Genomic DNA, 19,256 nt, shown 5'->3' with positions numbered 1-19,256 from the left:
CCAACTTACACCATACACCAAAATAAATTCAAGGTGGATAAAAGACTTAAATATAAGCTGTGACACCATTAAAGTTATAGAGGAGAACATTGGCAAGAAAACATCATATATTTCACTTAGCAACTTTTTTACTGATATGTCCCCTAGAGCAAGGAATATAAAGGAAAGAATAAACAAATGGGATCTCATCAAAACTAAAAGCTTTTGCACGGCTAAAGAAAACAGTATTAAAATAAGAAGACAACCAACTGTATGGGAAAACATTTTTGCCAATGATAACTCAAACGGGTTTAATCTCCAAGATATACAAAGAACTTACAGTACTCTACTCTAAGAAGAGAAGCAACCCAATTAAAAAGTGGGCAAAGGACTTGAACAGACACTTCTCCAAGGAGGACATACAGAAGATCCAGAGACACATGAAAAGATGCTCAATATCACTAGCTATCAGAGAGATGCAAATTAAAACCACAATGAGATACCACTTTACACCAGTCAGAATGGCCATCATAAACAAAGCAACAAACAACAAGTGTTGGAGAGGGTGTGGAGAAGAGGGAACCCTAGTTCACTGTTGGTGGGACTGCAGACTGGTACAACCATTATGGAAAACAGTATGGAATTTTCTCAGAAAACTAAAAATGGACCTGCCTTTTGACCTAGCAATTCCACTGCTGGGATTATATCCTAAGAACCCTGAGACACCAATCCAAGAGAACCTATGCACCCCAATGTTCATAGCAGCACAATTTACAATAGCCAAGAGCTGGAAGCAACCTAGGTGCTTGACAGTAAATGAATGGATCAAAAAATTATGGTACACGTACAGAATGGAATTCTATGCAGCAGAAAGACCAGAGGGGAGAGGGAAGGGAATTTAATTGGGAAAAAAGGGCAGGGGTTTGGTGGAACAAGTATGAAATACACAGGGACGAGAACTAAGGGGGGTGGAAATGGGAGGGAGGTGGGGAGCACTGGGTGGGTTGGGCTTGGATGGGAGAAATACAAAACTGTACTTGAAAAATAACTAAATAAAATTAAAAAAAGAAAAAGAAGAAAGAAGGAGCTCCTACCCTTTGCAACGGCATGGATGGAACTGGAAAGCATTATACTAAGTGAAATAAGCCAGGTGTTGAAAGACAAATACCATGATCTCACCTTTAACACGAAGCTAGCAACAAAACAAACAAGCAAGCAAAATGAAAACAAAGACACTGAACAGGGGGACAGTGACCAGAGGGAAGAGAAGGAATTTCAGGGGACAAAGGTGAAGGATTTACAGGAACTAGTATAAAGGACAAATGGAGAACAACTAAGGGGCATGGAAATGGGAGGGAGGAAAAAAATGAATAAATTTATTTTAAAAGGTTACAGAATGCAATATCAATGTACAGAGTGAGTTACATTTCCATACACTATCAATGGAGTATGTGAAAACAAAAATTAAGAAAGTGATTCAATGTTCAATAGCATTAAAAAAGATAGAACATGAGAATAAGTGTAACTAAAGAAGCGCAAGATTTGTACACTGAAAAAAAAAGCATTGTTTAACGTAATTTATAAAGACAGAAATAAATGCAAAGGCATGCTGTGTTTATGGATTGGAATACTTAATATTGTTTAATTGGCAATTCTTCCCAAACCAACCTGCAGATTCATTGCAATCCCTATCAAAACTCCAGCTGACATCTTTTCAGAACTTCACAAGCTGATACCAAAATTCTATGAACATCCAAAGTGACCCAGAATAGCCAAAATGATCTTGAATAAAGTAGAAGCTCTGGCTGGTGTAGCTCAGTGGCTTGAGCGCAGGCCTGCGTACCAGAGGATCGAGGTTTGATTCCAAGTCAGTGCACATTCCTGGGTTGCAGGCCAGTTCCCTGCAGGCTATTTCCCAGCAGGGGAAGCACTAGAAGCAACCATACATTGATGTTTATCTCCCTCTATCCTTCCCCTCTAAAGATAAATAAATAAAATCTTTAAAAAAAACTTTAAAAAAAGTAGAAAGTTGGAGGCCTCAAAGTTCTCTATTTCCAAATTTATTACAAAGCTACAGTAATTAAGACAATGTGGTACTGGCATAAGGCTTAGACATATAGATCAATAAAACATAATGGAGAGTCTAGTACTAAACCCACACATTTATGGTCCATGCATTTTCAACAAATGTGCCATGACAAGTTGATGGGAAAAGAATAGTTTTTCAAGAAATGGTGCTAGATCAACTGGATATCTATATGCAAAAGAATTAATTTGGGCCCATATTCAAATGATGTAAAAACTCAAAGTGAATCATACTTCTGAGTGTAAGAGCCAAGCATATAAAACTCATAGAAATAAACATAGGAGTAAATATTTGTTACCATATGTTAGGGAATGGTTTCTTAGAGATGACACCAAAAGCATAGTCAATGAAAGGTAAAACAGATGAACTGAACTTAATCAAAGTGAAAAAAAATTGATTCAAAGGATACCATTCAGGAAATTAAAAAAATCCACAGAATGGGAGAAAATATTTGCAAATCATATATATGATAAGGGCTTGTATTCAGAATATATAATGGTCTCTTATGAGTCAACAATAAAAAATCCAATAACCTAATGGTAATTCTAAAATGTGCAAATATCTAGGTTTTGTTTGCTTAAAATGTATTTATCTATTTATTTTAGAGAGGGAGGGAGGAAGAGAGAGAGAGAGAGAGAAACATCAATTTGTTGTCCCATCTACCTATGAATCCATTTGTTGATTCCTATATATAAGTCCTGACTGCAGATCAAACCCACAACCTTGGCACATTGGGACAATTCTCCAACCAACTGAGATACCTGGCCAGGGCTGGGTAAATATTTTGAATAGATACTTATCATTAAAGAAGATACACAAATGGTCACTATACTCATGAAAATATATTCAATATCATTACTTATTATGGAAGCAAGGGAGGGATGTGGGTTTGGCTGGGGTGGGGGGAGTGGTGGGGAGAGAATGCAGAAAATTGTAATTGAACAACAATAAAGTAATTAAAAATAAATAAATACAAAATAAAAAGACAGACAAGAACAAGTCCTGGTGAGAATAAGAGGAAATTGGAACCTTATACATTGTTGGTGGGAATGTGAAATGGTTCAGTCCTTTATAAAAACATTTAGCAATTCCTGAAAATGTTAAACACAGAATTACTATGTGACCTATCAATTCTACTTATAGGTATATATACTCCAAATAATTGAAACATGTGTTAAAACAATAGCCTTTTACAAACATGTCTGTAGCAGTATTATTCATAATAGCCAAAAATGAAAACAACCCAAATGTTCATCAACTGATGAATGGATAAATAAATGTATAACATTTAATGGAAAGTTACTAGGCAGCAAAAAGGAATGCAGGACTGATACATGGTACAGCATGGGTGAAACTTCAAAACATTTTGTTGAGGGAAAGAAGCTAGTCACAAAAGGTCACTTATTGTATGACTCCATTTATATGAAATGTCCACAATAGCCAAATCCATAGAGACAAAAGGTAGATTAGTGGTTGCCAGTAACTGGGTGGGGTTAGGGTGGTGATAGGAATAAGAAATGTTTCTTTGAGGCATAATGAGGATATTCTAAAATTACATGGTGTTAATGGTTGTACAACTCTGTGAATATACTAGATACAACAGAATTGTACACTTTAAAGGCCCATATTTTTTGGAAACTGAATTGTATCTCAATAAAGCTGCTCTCTTAATTGGTGTAATTATTTCCATTTGAAGACAATATAGTCTCTCTGTGGTGGAAGAGGACCAATGTAATCAACCTTTTCCAAGTGGATGGCTGGGTAACCCCTAGAAATGGTGCCATGTTAGGGGCTCAACATTGGCATTCGCTGTTGGCAGGGGAGTAAATATTACTGAGCAAGCCAGCCAGAATTTTTAAAAATATTTTATTTATTTATTTTTAGAAGGAGGGGAAGGGAAGGAGAAAGAGTGGGAGAGAAACATCAATGTATGGTCGCCTCCCATGTGTCCCCTACTGGGGACCTGGCCAGCAACCCAGGCATGTGCCCTGACTGGGAATCAAACTGGCAACCCTTTGCTTTACAGGCCTGTCTGTGCTCAATCCACTGAGCTACACCAGCCAGGGCTTTTAAAAAATATTTGATTTATTCCAGGCAGAATTTTTAGAGAGTAAATACACTAAGAAAGGTATGTAAATTTAGATATGGTTTCCCTGGGGTACTGCAGAGTTTGTTCAAATTACCATCCATTGCTTGGTCCATAGATTAATCTCAGGATACAGCGCCCAGGGGCCCCCAAATATCTGAGTCTTATGAAGGGAAAATATGAGCAAGTATAAAATTAACTAAAAATATTAATGACTATATAATACAGTGGGTCCCTAGCAGCCCTGGGGCATTACCACCTGGATGGGTGCAACTCTGAAGGTGGGAGGCAGGCTTTATCCATCCTCCTGTAGGAGTGAAATAGGGACTTTGGAACTTTGAATACTATAGGGAATCAGAAGACCTTTATCACCATTAGAAATCCATCATATCAATAGCTGTCAGCAGAGGGTACAGGGTGCAGCAGAACAGGAGTGCACAGTGGATTTGGTAGTATCCAGGGAAGGGTGGTACCTCTTCTCAGGTACTTGGACTTATTCCTGGTCACAGGTTAGATCTACCTTCAGCTCTCCTTTTAGTGTCTGCCAGGGTCCAGGGTCCAACTACTGCAAAGGAGCCAGCCCAACATAGCTCACAAACTCAGTTCTTCATCTGATCCACTCAAAAGTCTGTGAGACATTTTATTCCCATTTCACAGACTACAAGGCTGACCCTTACAGTATTGGATGTTATAACCACCAGGTTGATTCCTGTAGCTATAAGCCCTATAGATAATGTGTTCTACTTCTCATTTTGCATTCTGACAAGAATTTTAAGTATTTTCATTGCCCTCATAAGTTCATTGAACATTTCAATTGTTTATTATGTATTGATTTTTGGATTTTTTTTTATGATGAGAAACAGAATCCATATCCTTTAGGAAAAAGAGATTAGTGATCAAAGCAAAGGGATCACAGATGAAGCTGTAGGACAATGAAGGACCCAGGAGAGGGGACATCAGTGCCCCTGACATGGTTACAACTAGGAGGTGACAAGGGGTTGGACATGCCTGCAGAGGAATGGCATGGAGGTACCTAACCATCAGGTGGACTCATTTTTGAGTACAGGCAAGACCTCTTTTTGGCTACCATGCAGGAAAAACTATTGCCTGCTTTTTAGTGTACACACTTTCAGAGTTTTCTCTGTGCACAAACGCATTAAGCACCCAATTATAGTTTCACAAAAATGAGCCAACACTATATATGGTTCTGAAAAGTTTTTTCTTTATTGTTTTACAAAGTACCATGAACACCTCTTCCATACACATGGGTTAAAATCCCCTACTGAAACTGAGAGCACTGAAACTTTGATCCTTTTGGATCAAAAGGCTGCTGGTATCAAGGGCGACACCTAAAGCAAAGTATCAGCTTAAGGTTAGAGCACATCACATGGCAAAGGACCACCAGGAAAGCAGGGGTGAAATAGTCCCATCAAAGAAATCAGAGTTTATGTCCAAGGGCATTAAAGATATAGGATATCATGTAAGCCCCTTTGGCCCCTGCCTCTGCCCCTCACTCCCCTGATACCTTGTAAGCCCCTTGGCACAAATGGATCCTGTACATTTCTTTGCATCCAATGAAAAACACTCAATGAGTGGTTCTGTTTTTTCCTTGGCTCTTCCTGAGCCCTTGACACATCTCCACATTCTGTCATCATCTCCTCACTACCAAGTGCCTTTCTTGTAAGTCCTCCTAATAGTCTTTGGGAGAATCATTCGTTCCCCTGTTTTCTTGCTTTGCTTTCTGGGGCACATAATCTTTGGCCAGACACTTTTCAACAGCCCATAGCTGGATCTCTAGCTTGGCCTGGAGTTCTGGCTTGGCCTCACCATGTGGGTTCCCCTCACTTTCAGATTTGCCCTGCTTTTCTTATTTAATCTTGTCATCTGGCTATCCTTCTTCCTGGCGCTTCCCTTTGTGCCTTGGCTTCTCCTGGCTTTTTTCCCTCATTTGAGTTTCCTTCATCTTCTGTATCTACTTCATCTTCTGGATTTCCCTCATTTTCCAGTTTTCCTTTATTTTCACTGTCAAGTTTTTTCCACATTGAGATGTCTCCTCTTTTGCCTGTTCTGGGGAGTGGGGCAGAGTTGGGTTGGGGAGAGGAGAGAAAGAGGAGACAAGGGAGACTGAGGGCTGGGGGTGAAGTGCAGGCTCAGATTGTACTGGAATCTAGCTAATGGACAGGGTTCCCCTGACCCTGCCTTCTGCTACACTTTTCTCCACTGTTCCTCCCTCACCCATGAGCCAACCATTTCTTTGGCAGGCCTTGTCATCTGTACCAACCTTCAGTGTGGCAGGGTGTGTGTATATTATATGTGGAGGTGTGATGGGCAGTGGAGCCTTAAAATTCTTCCCAACCTGTGTCCTCCACCATTACCCCCAGTCCATGTCCAGTGTGCCTTTCCATTTTCACTGACCTGCAGGGATTCTGGACAGGTTCTTCCTTTTCTAGCCTTGTAGAGCACTGGGGTCAGACTCGCAGACCTGCAGACAGTCAGGAGATAGGGGCAGTGGCTGCGTGCTAAGTAAACTGATGTCCCTTTCCTGAACCTGGGCTCTCCACATCCGTTACCCTCTCCTACCTGCCCCACACCACATCCACATATCAGTGTTCAGGCCTGTAGCACCAGAGCAGGATGCTTTCCAAACTATTTGAGCCCCTGTGTCCACCACCCCTACAGGCAACCAAACCCAAACTCATTTTTTTCCTGAAGGTATTTCCCCATAGGTGAAGTGTGAAGGGAGTTATGTCCAGAATATACCTATGTTTCACTGTCACCCACTGGCTCAAAAGCTGATGGAGAGCCCTAGCCCTAGCCAGTGTGGTTCATTTGGCTGGAGCATCCTTGGGTAAACCGAAAGGTAGGGCATGTGCCTAGGTTGCAGGTTGTCTACTGGTTGGGGCTCACACAGGGGCAACAGATGGAAGCTTCTGTCTCATGTATGCTTCTCTCTCCCTCCCTCCCTCCCTCCCTCCCCATCTCTCTCAAATCAGTAAGCATGTCCTGGATGAGGATTTAAAAAAATATGGAGGGTAGCAGAAGTGGGGCATTGAGGAGGTAGTGGGGCCTATGATAGGGTCCTTCCTTAAATCACCTGCCTGGTCATCACTGTCCCCCACCTACCCCACCTCTGGAATTCCTTTGCCTTGCCCCTGTTCCTGGGTCTATCTTGAACACTCTGACCCCCTGCCCAGGCCACAGGCTACACCCACCTCCACAATGACCTGCAGGTACCAGGCCAGGCCTACACTTTCTCCAGCTGATGGAAGCCCGTTTGTCCCTTGTCCTCTGCCCCCCACAGCTCAGGGAGCTAATACTGCATGGACAATGGGAGCTGATGGTGCTGGGACCTGATGGTGGGGGTGGGCACCCAGTAGGTCATGTGAGCATTCCATCACCCCAGCTTGCCCTCCCATCCCAAGGGACCTATCTCAACAGGGGTTGGAGTGGGGGTGGTGGTGATGGCAATGGGAAAGTCACCGACACAGCATGAGGCTGCTGACCACCGGTGCTTTATTTATCTTGTGCATCTCAGGTTTCTGTCCAGCATCTCTGTGAGATGCCCATTATAGCCAGTTCTAACAGCTGATCACAGGAAAGGTACCTGATTTCCCTAAGTGCTCAGGAACTGAGCCCCACAGCCAGCTTTTAAGGCCAGCTCCGCTTGACTGAGTCCAGTGGTGGTACCTGCCAGGAAGCTGTGCTGCCACCTTGAGTATTGAAATCCTGGGCCTCCTATCTACTCAGTCCATACATACTCTCTTCTGGGTGATTTCTGTTCATTTCCCTCTAGGCACAGGTGATTTCCAAGTTACATCTCCAGGCTATTGCCTCTCCTGAGGTTAAGATCCATTTTTATGCCTTCGCACCAGCAATATAGAAGTGTATGTTTTCAAACACATCTTCTAACATAAAGTGTGACATACTTTTAAATTTCCATTATTATGAGAGAAGCTTCTCAATGGCATTTATTTTGCATTTCTCTGTTTAATGATCATTTTAACACCATTGTAAATATCTTTCAGTGTTTTTTCACATTTCTATTGGATTGTTCGTCTTTATCCCTTCGTTTTCAAGTCTTTGTACGTTAACTGTATTAGACCCTTATCTATTACATGTGCTGCAAATATCTACTTCCACTTTGTTAGTTGCTTTTTTACTTCATGGTGTATTTTTGCCATTCTTTTAAAAAAGTAATAAAATTTATCATACTTTTTATGGCATCTAGCTTTTGATTCATTATTAAGAACTCTTTTTTTCTATATGAGGTTGAAGAGTAATTTACCAATTTCTTTAGTACTCATATGGTTAACTTTGTCTTGAGGACATCTATTAAAGAATAAAGGTTAAGGAATAAACCAGTGCCAAACTGAGTTGAATCAAAAGCTGACTCAAGGCACTAGAGTAACAAAAATCAATACCCAAGGCTCATTGAAAGGGGAGGGATTTCCTAACAAACCATCACCCATATGATGCTATTAACCTCAATGTTTCACTTTAAGGGTAATTATAACCTGAAAATAAACTAGCCCTACAGTCTTTGAGCTTGGCTTTGTAACATTTAGGTGGGCTTTCAACATAGATTATGGTAGTTCCAGAGAGGAAGCATCCTTAAAGGCCTGGAAAACAAAATCTCCTCTGGAATAAGATTCCATTATCCTGCCCTGGCTGGTGTAGCTCAGTGAATTGAGCGCGAGCCTATGAACTAAACAACTGCAGTTCGATTCCCAGTCAGGAAACAGACCTGGGTTGCGGGCCAGTTCCCAGCAGGGGACATATGAGAGGCAGCCATACATTGATGTTTCTCTTCCTCTCTCCTTCTCTTCCCTTCACCTCTAAAGATATATAAATAAAATCTTTTAAAAAGATTCCATTATCCTAGTCCAAAAATTCTTTCAATAAACAATTGTTCATGTACAGTGTCAACATACAAAATTAACCAGAAATAGCCTTGACCAGTATGGCTCTGTTGGTGAGCGTTATCCTGCAAGGCAAAAGGTTGCCAGTTTGATTGCTGGTCAGGGCACATGCCTAGGTTACAGGTTCAGTCCTGAGTCATGGCACCTCCTACCGGCAACTGATTGATGTTTCTCACATCAATGTTTCTGTCCCTCTCTGTCTCCCTTCCTACCCCTCTCTTTAAAAATAAAAATCTTTTTAAAAAAGTAAATAACCAGGACATGTGATCGAGATAGAGGTGTAAGTAGACACGCTTTGCCTCTTTGTGCAACAACAAAAAGAATTACAACTAAATCTCAAAAACAAATTAACACCCAGAACTGTCAGAAAATCAAACTGTATAGAAGTCTGACAACCAAAGATTTAAAGAAACAGGCGCCGCTGGTGTAGTGGTATCATGCAAGATTCCCAAAGATTTAAAGAAGCCACAATCATCCAGACAGGGTAAGAAGGGCAGAGATGTGGAGAGGCAAGGAGACAGTGTGATGTGTAGAGGCAGCAGTGGTGGCAGAGGAATGAGCATGGGAAGTCCTATATTGATGTGTGGTAGATAAAATTCAGGAGAGATACCTTGGGAACAGGTGATCTGAGCCCCAGGCCAGACCACACAGCCCAGGGTTCCAGAGCTGGGAAGATAAATCCCCATGAATTCTCACTGTAAAAACGAGTGGGGGTTGGGGTGGCAGAAAAAACTGCTGGATTTTCAGGAAACTTCACTTAAAGGGCCTTCACAGTCTTAAAACATATGCAAACCCACCCACTGTGGGATTCAATACCAGGACAACAGCCGGAAGGGTGCCAGGCACATATGAGAAGTGGGTGAAGTGACTGAAAATGGGGAGAAGCCAGGCAGTGGCACAGTCCCCTGTTTGAGCCCTCCCCTCACACAGAGGCACAAAGCAGTGAAGCGGGTTGCCCCAGCCTGGGGATTACCTAAGGCTCCGCCCCATACAATTTACAGGTGACTTTCATAGGGAGTTAAAGTAGCTCTTCCTAATACACAGAAACAAACACAAGGAAGCTACCAAATTGAGGAGACTAAGAAATATGGCCCAAATGAAAGAACAGAAAAAAAATGGAGACAGTCAACCTATCAGATGGAGAGTTCAAACCACTGGTGATCAAGATGCTCAAAAACTCATCAAGAACAGCAACAACATAAAAGAAGAAATGAAGATTATACTCAGCGAAATTAAGAAAAATCTACAGGGAACCAACAGTGAAAGGGAGGAAGTCAGGATTCAAATCAATGACTTTGAACGTAAGGAAGAAACAAACATTCAACCAGAACAGAAAGAAGAAACAAGAATTCAAAAAATGAGGATAGTATAAGAAGACTCTGGGATATCTCCAAAAGTGCCAACAACCAAAACATAGGGATGCCAGAAGAGACAGAGAAAGATTGAAAAAATAATGGAAGAAAACGTCTCTAATTTGGTGAATAAAATAGACATACAAGTCCAAAAAGCACAGTCCCAACCACGCTGGACCCAAAGAGGATCACACCAAGACACATCATATTTAAAAAGCCAAATGTTAAATATAAAGAGAGAATCTTAAAAGCAACAAGAGAAAAGCAGATAGTGAACTACAAAGGAGTACCCATAAGACTATCAGCTAATTTCTCAAAAGAAACTTTGCATTCTAAAAGGAACTGGCAAGAAGTATTCAAAGTGATGAAGAGTAAGGACCTACAACCTACATTACTCTATCTGGCAAAGCTATCATATAGAATGGAAGGGCAGATAAAGTGCTCCCAGGCAAGGTAAAGCTAGAAGATTTCATCATCACTAAGCCATTATTACATGAAATGTTAAAGGGACGTATTTAAGGAAAAGAAAATCAAAACTATGAACATTAAAAAAGCAACAAATTCACAACTATCAAAAAGTGAACCTGAAAACAAACAAACAAACTAAGCAAACAACCAGAACAGGAACAGAATTATAGGTATGGTGGTCATTTGGAGGATTATCAGCAGGGAAAGAATAATGGGAAAGGTGCAGGGATTAAAAAGCATTATTGGTAGGTACAAAATAGACAGGGGGATGTTAAGAATAGTATAGGAAATGGAGAAGCCAAAGAACTTACCTATTTGCACAACCCATGGACATGAGCTAACAACAAAGGGTGGGGATTGCTGGAGGGAAGGAGGGTACCAGGCAGAGGGGGGCAAAGGTGGAAATGGGTACAATTGTAATAACATAATCAATAAAATATACTTAAAGAATAAATCACCAGAAACACAAAGAAAAATACATCATTAAGTAAGAAGTAATATAGATAACAGGTAACACAAACAGATTCATTAGCTTTGAATTATCAGAAACAGACTATTAAATCACAATGCTTGGCATATTCAGATAAATAAAATCCAATCTTGAAAATTCAACAGGGAATTAGAAACCAAAAAAAGATGAATAAAACAAATGGAAATTCTTAAACTAAAAAATAACTTAGCTGAAATTAGAAACTCAATGGATGACTTTAACAGCAAATTAAATACAGTTTGAGAATTAAACAAATAAAATTATGTTCAGAACAAACTATTCATAAGGCTGAGCAGGTAGTCAAAAAGATGGGAAATTGAGCCCTGGCTGGCGTAGCTCAGTGGATTGAGCGCGGGCCTGCGAACCAGAGTATCGCGGTTCGATTCCCAGTCAGGGCACATGCCTGGGTTGCAGGCCAGTTCCCGGCAGGGGACGCATGAGAGGCAACCACACATTGATGTTTCTCTCCCACTCTTTCTCCTTCCCTTCCCCTCTCTTGAAAAATAAATAAAGAAAATATTTTTTAAAAAAAGATGGGAAATTGAGATTGGAGGGTACAATAAAACCTAAATGTTTTGTTTTTTATTGAATTTATTGGGATGACATTGACTAAGAAAAATTATATAGGTTTCAGGTATACAATTCTAAAATATAACATTTGTATATTGTACTTGTGTGTTCACCACTCAAAGTCTAACATATGTTTAATTGGAGTTCTGAAAGTAAAAGAGAAATGGAATTGGTCAGAGGCAATATTTGAAGATACTAATGGCTCAGGACTTTTCAGAACTGATGACAGATATTGATCCATAGGTCCAAGAAGTCCAACATATCCCAAACAGAATAAAAAAAAAACTTATGCCTAGATGCATAATACTGAAATTGCATAGAATCAAAGAGAAAATCATAAAAGTAACCAGAAAGAATAGAGTATGGCTTCAAAAGAATAAGTTTAGCTGATTTCTGCCTTCTCAACAGCAACAATGGAAGCATAAAGATGGTAGAAAAATATCATTAGTGTCTTTAAAGAAAATAAATGCCAAGCAAGAAACTGAGAACCAGCAAAAATACCCTTCAGAAATGAAGGTGAAATTTATAGAACATTCTGTCCAACATTATAATACACTTTTTCAAGCTCACATAGAATGTTCATCAAGAGAGTCCATATTCTGGGTAATAAAATACACCTTAGCAAATTTAAAAGAATAGAAATCATAAAATAATGCTCTTAATATAATTAAATTAGAAATCAATAACAGATAGATGGAAAACCAAAATATTTGGAAATTAAACAGCACACTTATAAATAACATAAGTGAAATAATAATTCTCAAGAGAAGTATAAAAATATTTTGAATAAAAAGAACAACATACCAAAATTTGGGGTATGTAGAAAAAGTAGTGCTTAAAGGGAAATTCCTAGCTTAAATGAGAAAAGAAGATCTAACATCAATAACATAAGCTTTCCCTTGGAAACTAAAGAAAGAACAATAATGTAAGCCTAGAACAAGTAAGAGAAAAAACAGAGAAGAGAACAATGAAAGTGAAAATAAGAAAACAGAAAATTATCAAAACCAAAAACTGGTAAAACTCACAAATCTTGCCAGGGTAACCAAGAAAAATGAAAGATCTAAATTAACAATATAAGAAATGAAAGTGGGGCCCTGGCTGATGTAGCTTGGTGGACTGAATGCCAGCCTGTGAAGCAAAGGGTTGTTGGTTCGATTCCCAGTCAGGGCACGTGCATGAGTTGCAGGCCAGGTCCCAGATAGGCGGCTCTTGAGAAGCAACCACACAATGACGTTTCTCTCCCTCTCTCTAAAAATATAAATAAAATTTAAAAATTAAAAAAAAATTGGGGTTATCACTCCAAATCCTGTGGACATTAAGAAGATAATGAAGGACTCCTGTTACTTCTGCCAAGATGGAGTCATAGGTGTAGACGCTGTGCTTCCTCACACAACCAAGTTTAGTGACAACTAAATAACAGCAACAGAAAACACAGCCAGAACACAGAAAATTGAACTTTTTGGAAGTCTGATAACAACAAATTCTTCAGCCTGACCGGTAAGAGGGGCAAAACCAGCAGCCAGTGGAGCGGGGTAGCACAGGAAAACTCAGTCAGGCGGAATCCAGGCGCAGGGTTGGACCTGGTGTGCAACTCAGCAAACAATCTCGGGGAAACAGCGTGGGAGCAGGGCTGTGGGTTGACTGTGGTTGCGCATTTGTGCGTGGATAGACAAGCGAGGGAGTGGGCGATTGGACGAGAGCCAGCAGCCCCAGCAGCAAGCAGCGGAGGAGGGCACCGCCATTTCCCCACTCTAACCCCACCTCCACATAGAGTGTCATAATCCAGCGACCTAAGTGGCCCTGCCCCAGCGAACAACCTAAGGCTCTGCACTTCACCCAGCAGCAAGAAACAACAGAGGGGGCCGCCATTTTCCCGCTCTGACCCTGCCTCCACATACAGCGTCACAACCCAGCAACCTGGGAGTCCAAGGCTCTGCCCCTCATACTTAACAGGCGCAAACAGACCAAAAATGGCTCAAGAAGATCTCAAAGCCCCAGAACCTATAAATCTAAGTAATGAAGAAATAGAAAAACTCTCAGATGCACAGTTTAAAACACTGGTCATCAGGATCCTCACAGAACTGGTTGATTATAGCCACAAATTAGATACACATATGAAGGCGAAACTAATTGAAATGAATGGAATTGCACAGGAAACCAATAGCAATGAAAAGGAAACTGGGACTCAAATCAATGGAGTGGACCAGAAGAAAGCAAATAATGGCCAAACAGAAAAGAGTCAAGAAGCAAGAATTCAAAAAATGAGGAGAGGCTTAGGAACCTCCAGGACATCTTTAAACGCTCCAACATCCGAATTATAGGGGTACCAGAAGGGGGAAAGGCACAGCCACCAGTTGAAACCTTATTTGAACAAATAATAAAGGAGAATTTCCCCAATCTGGCAAAGGAAATAGACTTCTAGGAAATCCAGGAAGCTCAGAGAGTCCCAAAGAAGTTGGACCCAAGAAGAAACACACCAAGGCACATCATCATTACATTAGCCAAGATTAAAATGAAGGAGAGAATCCTAGAAGTAGCAAGAGCTAAGGAGACAGTCACCTACAAAGGAGTCCCCATCAGACTGTCAGTGGATTTCTCAAAAGAGACCTTACAGGCAAGAAGGGGCTGGAAAGAGGTATTCCAAGTCATGAAATCCAAAGACCTACAACCAAGATTGCTCTATCCAGCAAAACTTTCATTTAGAATGGAAGGACAGATAAAGTGCTTCTCAGATAAGATCAAATTCAAAGAGTTCATCATCACCAAGCCCTTATTAGAGGAAATGTTAAAGGGACTTATCTAAGAAAAAGAAGTTAAAAAAAACATGAACAGTGAAAGGACAACAAACTCACAGTTATTAACAAGCACACCTAAAACAAAAGCAAACTAAAAGGACAGCTAGATCAGGAGTGGAAACATAGAAATGAAGATCAGATGGAGGGTTAGCAACAGGGGAGTGGGAGGAGGAGAAGGGGAGAGAAGGTACAGAAAATAAGTAGCATAGACAGTAGATAGAAAATAGATGGGGGGGCAAGAAAAGTATGGGAAACATGGAATCTAAAGAACTTGAGACACATGGTCATAAACTAAAGGGGGGTAATGGTGGGGCAGGGGGGTAGGGTGGAGGGGAATAAAGGGGGGAATAGAACAACTGTAACATCATAATCAATAAAAAATTTAAAAAAAGATAATGAAGGAATACTATAAATAACTCTATGGGTACATATTTGATAACTTAGATGAAATGAACCAATTCCTTGAAAGATACATACTAAAACACACAGAAAAAAATAAACTGAATAGCCCTCTATCTATTAAAAAGAATTACATCAATAATTAACAACCTTCCAAAAATAGACACCACCAGAACCAAATTTCACAAAACATTTAAGAAAGAAATACCAGTTGTCCACAATCTCTTCCATGAAACAGAAATAGAGTGTATTTGACTTATCCTACAAGGCCATATTACTCTAATTCCAAAACCAGATCTGAGGCATCACAAGAAAGACCTGGCTGAGTAGCTCAGTTGGTTAGAGTGTCATTCCACATGCCAAGGTTGTGGGCACAAGACAGACAACCAATAAGTGCATAAATAAGTGGAACAAATCAATGTTTCTCTCCCTCTCTTCTTCTCTGTCTAAAGTCAGTAACTTTTTAAAGATTGTATTTATTTTTAGAGAGAGGGGAATGGAGAGAGAAAAAGAGGGAGAGAAACATCGATGTGAGAGACAAACATGGATCAGTTGTCTCTCACATGCCCCCAACTGGGGACCTGGCTCGAAATCCAGATATGTGCCCTGACTGGGAATCAAACTGATGACTATTTGGTTTGCAGGCTGGCACTCAATTTACTGAGCCACACTGGCCAGGGTTAATGTCAATAAATTTTTTCAGACATCACAAGACAGGAAAAATACAGACTAATCTCTCATAAACAAACACAAAATCCTCCACAAAATATTAGCAAATCAAATCCAACAACATATAAAAATATCGCATGCTTAATAGTGTAGCTTATTCCAGGTTTATGAGGCTGATTCAACATGTGAAAATTAATCAATATAATCCACCATTAACAGACTAAAGAAAAATCACATGATCTTATCACTTGATGTATAAAAAACAATTCACAGAATCCAGTACTCATGCATGATAAAAGCTGTCAAACTAGAATTAGAGGGGAACTTCCTCAATTTGATTTTTCAAAAATCTACAAGAAGTCTACAACTAGTATCATACTTGATAAGAAAGAGGACACTTCACCCTAAGAGCAAGAACAAGACAAGCATGTCCTTTCTCACTGCCCCTCTTAGATATTATACTGGAAGTCCTAACTAGTGCAATAAGACCAAAGAGGAAATAAAACACACAGATTAGAATGGAGGAAACAAAACTGTCTCTATTTGCAGATGACATGAAACATCTATGTAGAAAATGCCTAAACACTGACAAACTCTGGGCCCCAAGGTGGCAGGATGTAAGGTTAATACACAAAGTCACCTACTGTTCTATATACCAGCAGTGAACATCTGGAATTTGAAATTTAAAAATATGGTTTATAACAACACTCCTAAAATGTAGACTGTAACAAAAGAATATATTACAAATATGAAACAACCTCACTGAGAGGGATGGGGGACTAAAGTGCTGACATAAGTTTGGAAATGAGTGAAGACCAAAGGAAAATTTTTATCTGTATATAAATACAAATATACATAGATTATATACCCATATATCTCCTTGCTCTGTCAACTCAGAGGGCCTGGAAGCAATGACATCCAAATAGTAATGAGTATACCCAGCATCCAGATTCTGGTTTTAATACCATTCTCCAACCAAAGGTACGAGGGATCATTGGAGAAATATCAGATTCTAGAACTTGGGCAGGAAATATAGAGGACTAGAGCATCTTATAGTGCCTGCCGAAAATACAGTGTGAAGCACACATACACAAAATAATGGGGGTATGTCAAATACCGGTGGATACAAAAGCCACCTGAAGGAGCTCCCAATGACCACAATCAGAACAACTGGAGCAATGAAAACAAAAAAGTAGTAGATTATAATCTGAAGTATAAAACAAATGAGCCCATGCTGATAGTATACATTAATAAAAGGGGGAAAAGTCAAATATCCTGTGCAGAATTCCAAATACGGTATTTTGCTGTGCATTAATGCACACCCACAGGTTTGGTGTACACTGTATATGGGATAATTATACCCATGTGTAATGTGCATCCTTATTTTTTCCCTCAGAAATTTCTGCAAAAACGTGTGCAAAATACACGAAAAATACAATACATTTTGTAGACACTCTGCCCTGAAAGAGGTGGAATACTTCACTCCTGAAGTGTGGACTGTGCATAGTGACTTTCTTCCAAAGAGTATAGTATGGACAGGGAGATACAAGAGTAAGTTTACCATGGAGAATCCTGGCAAACACTACCTCAGCCAGGTGAACAAAATTAACAAAGTGATAATACTTATAGCATGTACTATTTATGTTTACATGATGTGATGAGAATGGCACTTTACGTCTGTGGTCCTCTTCTTAAAAGCACTTAATCCCTGTGTAATCACAAGAAAAAAAAACAGCAAACCAAAATTGAGGGACATTAAACAAAATACCTGACCAGGACTTCTCGAGGGTGTCAAGGGCATCAAAAACAGGGACTCTGAGAAACTATCATAGCCAAGAGGAGCCTAAGGAGACATGACTAAATGTAAGGTGGTGTACTAGATGGGATCATGGAACAGAAAAAGAACATTTGGGAAAAACTGAGGAAATCTGAATAAAGTATGTACTTTGAGTCCTACCTGGTGTGGCTCAGTGGATTGAGCACTAGCCTCTGAACCAAAGGGTAGCCAGTTCAGTTCCCTGTCAGGGCACATGCCTGGGTTGTGGGTTCAGTCCCCAGATGGGGAGTGTGCAAGATACAACCCACTGATGTTTTTCTTGCACACTGATGGTTCTCTCCCTCTCAGGAATTAAATAAATAATATCATTAAAAAATGTACATTCATAAATAATAATGTATCAATTAGTTCACTGTGGCAAACGCACCATACTAACCCAAATGTTAACAGGGGATATTGAATATGGGCTTCACAGACCTCGATACCATTTTAGCAATCATTCTGTGAATCTACAACTGTCATAAAATAAGCTTATTTTTAAAATTTTATAAAACTTTAAAAATAAAAATAAACTTATTTTATCCACTTATAAAAATATAAGCCAAAAAAAGGCTAATGAAAACCGGGGGCGGGATGAGGGTGGGAATTACATAGGCCTGTTGAAATGGTAAGGCAGGGCTTAAAAGAAATTTCATGGGAGACAACTTCCTCTAAGATAAAAAGATTCAGCAGACAAGATATTAATAGAAGAAAATAGCACAGCATCTGTTTACTCAGACTTTTTCTCCTGGCTCAATGTCCAGTATCCAAATCCAGTGGAGATGGCTATATGCAAACACACATTATCAACCAACAAAAAACTTGGAAAGGAGTATTCTGTACACCTTTATAAAATATTAATGCCCAAGTGACAGTTGGTTTACCATCCACCTGAATTAAGGTTAGTTTTACTGCAGGTAAAGAATTTTCCATCCTTCTGGTGAGACACTGTGTTGCTTTAGTTCATCATGGTCTCCAGCCCAGCAGCAATATGGGCCTTAGGAGGGTATATGGCACATGAGAAGAGGCACAATGCCCAAAAGATATGGCATTACCCAGCAAAGAGTGGCACCTACTTTTCAGCTGTCTGGAGTTATTCCTGGACACAAGTAGAACCTCTCAGTCCTCTCCCAAACATCAAAAACAGATAGAAGTCAGGGGTGCTGATACTGCTACTGCTGAGGAGGGTAGTAGCCAGCCCAATACAACTTACACAATCAGTATCTCATCTATCTTCTCCACAGTCCTAAAAAGCAAGTTTTATTCATAATTCACAGATGACAAGGCTGTCCCTTGCAGCAATGTACCCGCAACTGTCTGGTTGATTCCTCCACAACTTTGAGTCCCAGAAGTAATGTATTACTTATCATTTCACATCCTGACAACAGGAATTTTAAGTGTCTCCATGGCCTTTATAAACTCACTGGACTGTTCATTTTATTGTTTGGTATTGTTTTTCTATTTTCATCTTTCATTATTTTCATGATGAAAGTAATATAAACAATAGTATTACCCACAGATAACCACTGTTAATCTTTTAGTAGACACAGTGTTTAGAGTTTTTTCTGTGCCTATATCACTAGATAAATATCTTTGCAGTTTTATAAAAATGGACTGATGCTATATA

General features: G+C 39.8%; 1 protein-coding gene across 1 annotated transcript; it reads right to left on the bottom strand.

Annotated features, from left to right (window-relative positions):
* Positions 1-5,223: 5,223 nt before the first annotated feature.
* Positions 5,224-7,084, bottom strand: TCEAL3 (transcription elongation factor A like 3). Its single transcript, XM_037141021.2, is given in 3 exon segments — positions 5,224-5,817; positions 5,820-6,064; positions 6,066-7,084. Coding segments are annotated over 3 exon segments (579 nt in total). The 5' UTR covers positions 6,194-7,084; the 3' UTR covers positions 5,224-5,611.
* Between the last annotated feature and the right edge of the window lie 12,172 nt (positions 7,085-19,256).

Source organism: Artibeus jamaicensis, unplaced genomic scaffold (assembly GCF_021234435.1).
Source record: "Artibeus jamaicensis isolate MK-2021 breed Jamaican fruit bat unplaced genomic scaffold, CSHL_Jam_final scaffold_461, whole genome shotgun sequence".
NCBI classification, from domain to species: Eukaryota; Metazoa; Chordata; class Mammalia; order Chiroptera; family Phyllostomidae; genus Artibeus; species Artibeus jamaicensis.
This window is presented reverse-complemented; position numbering and strand designations above follow the sequence as displayed.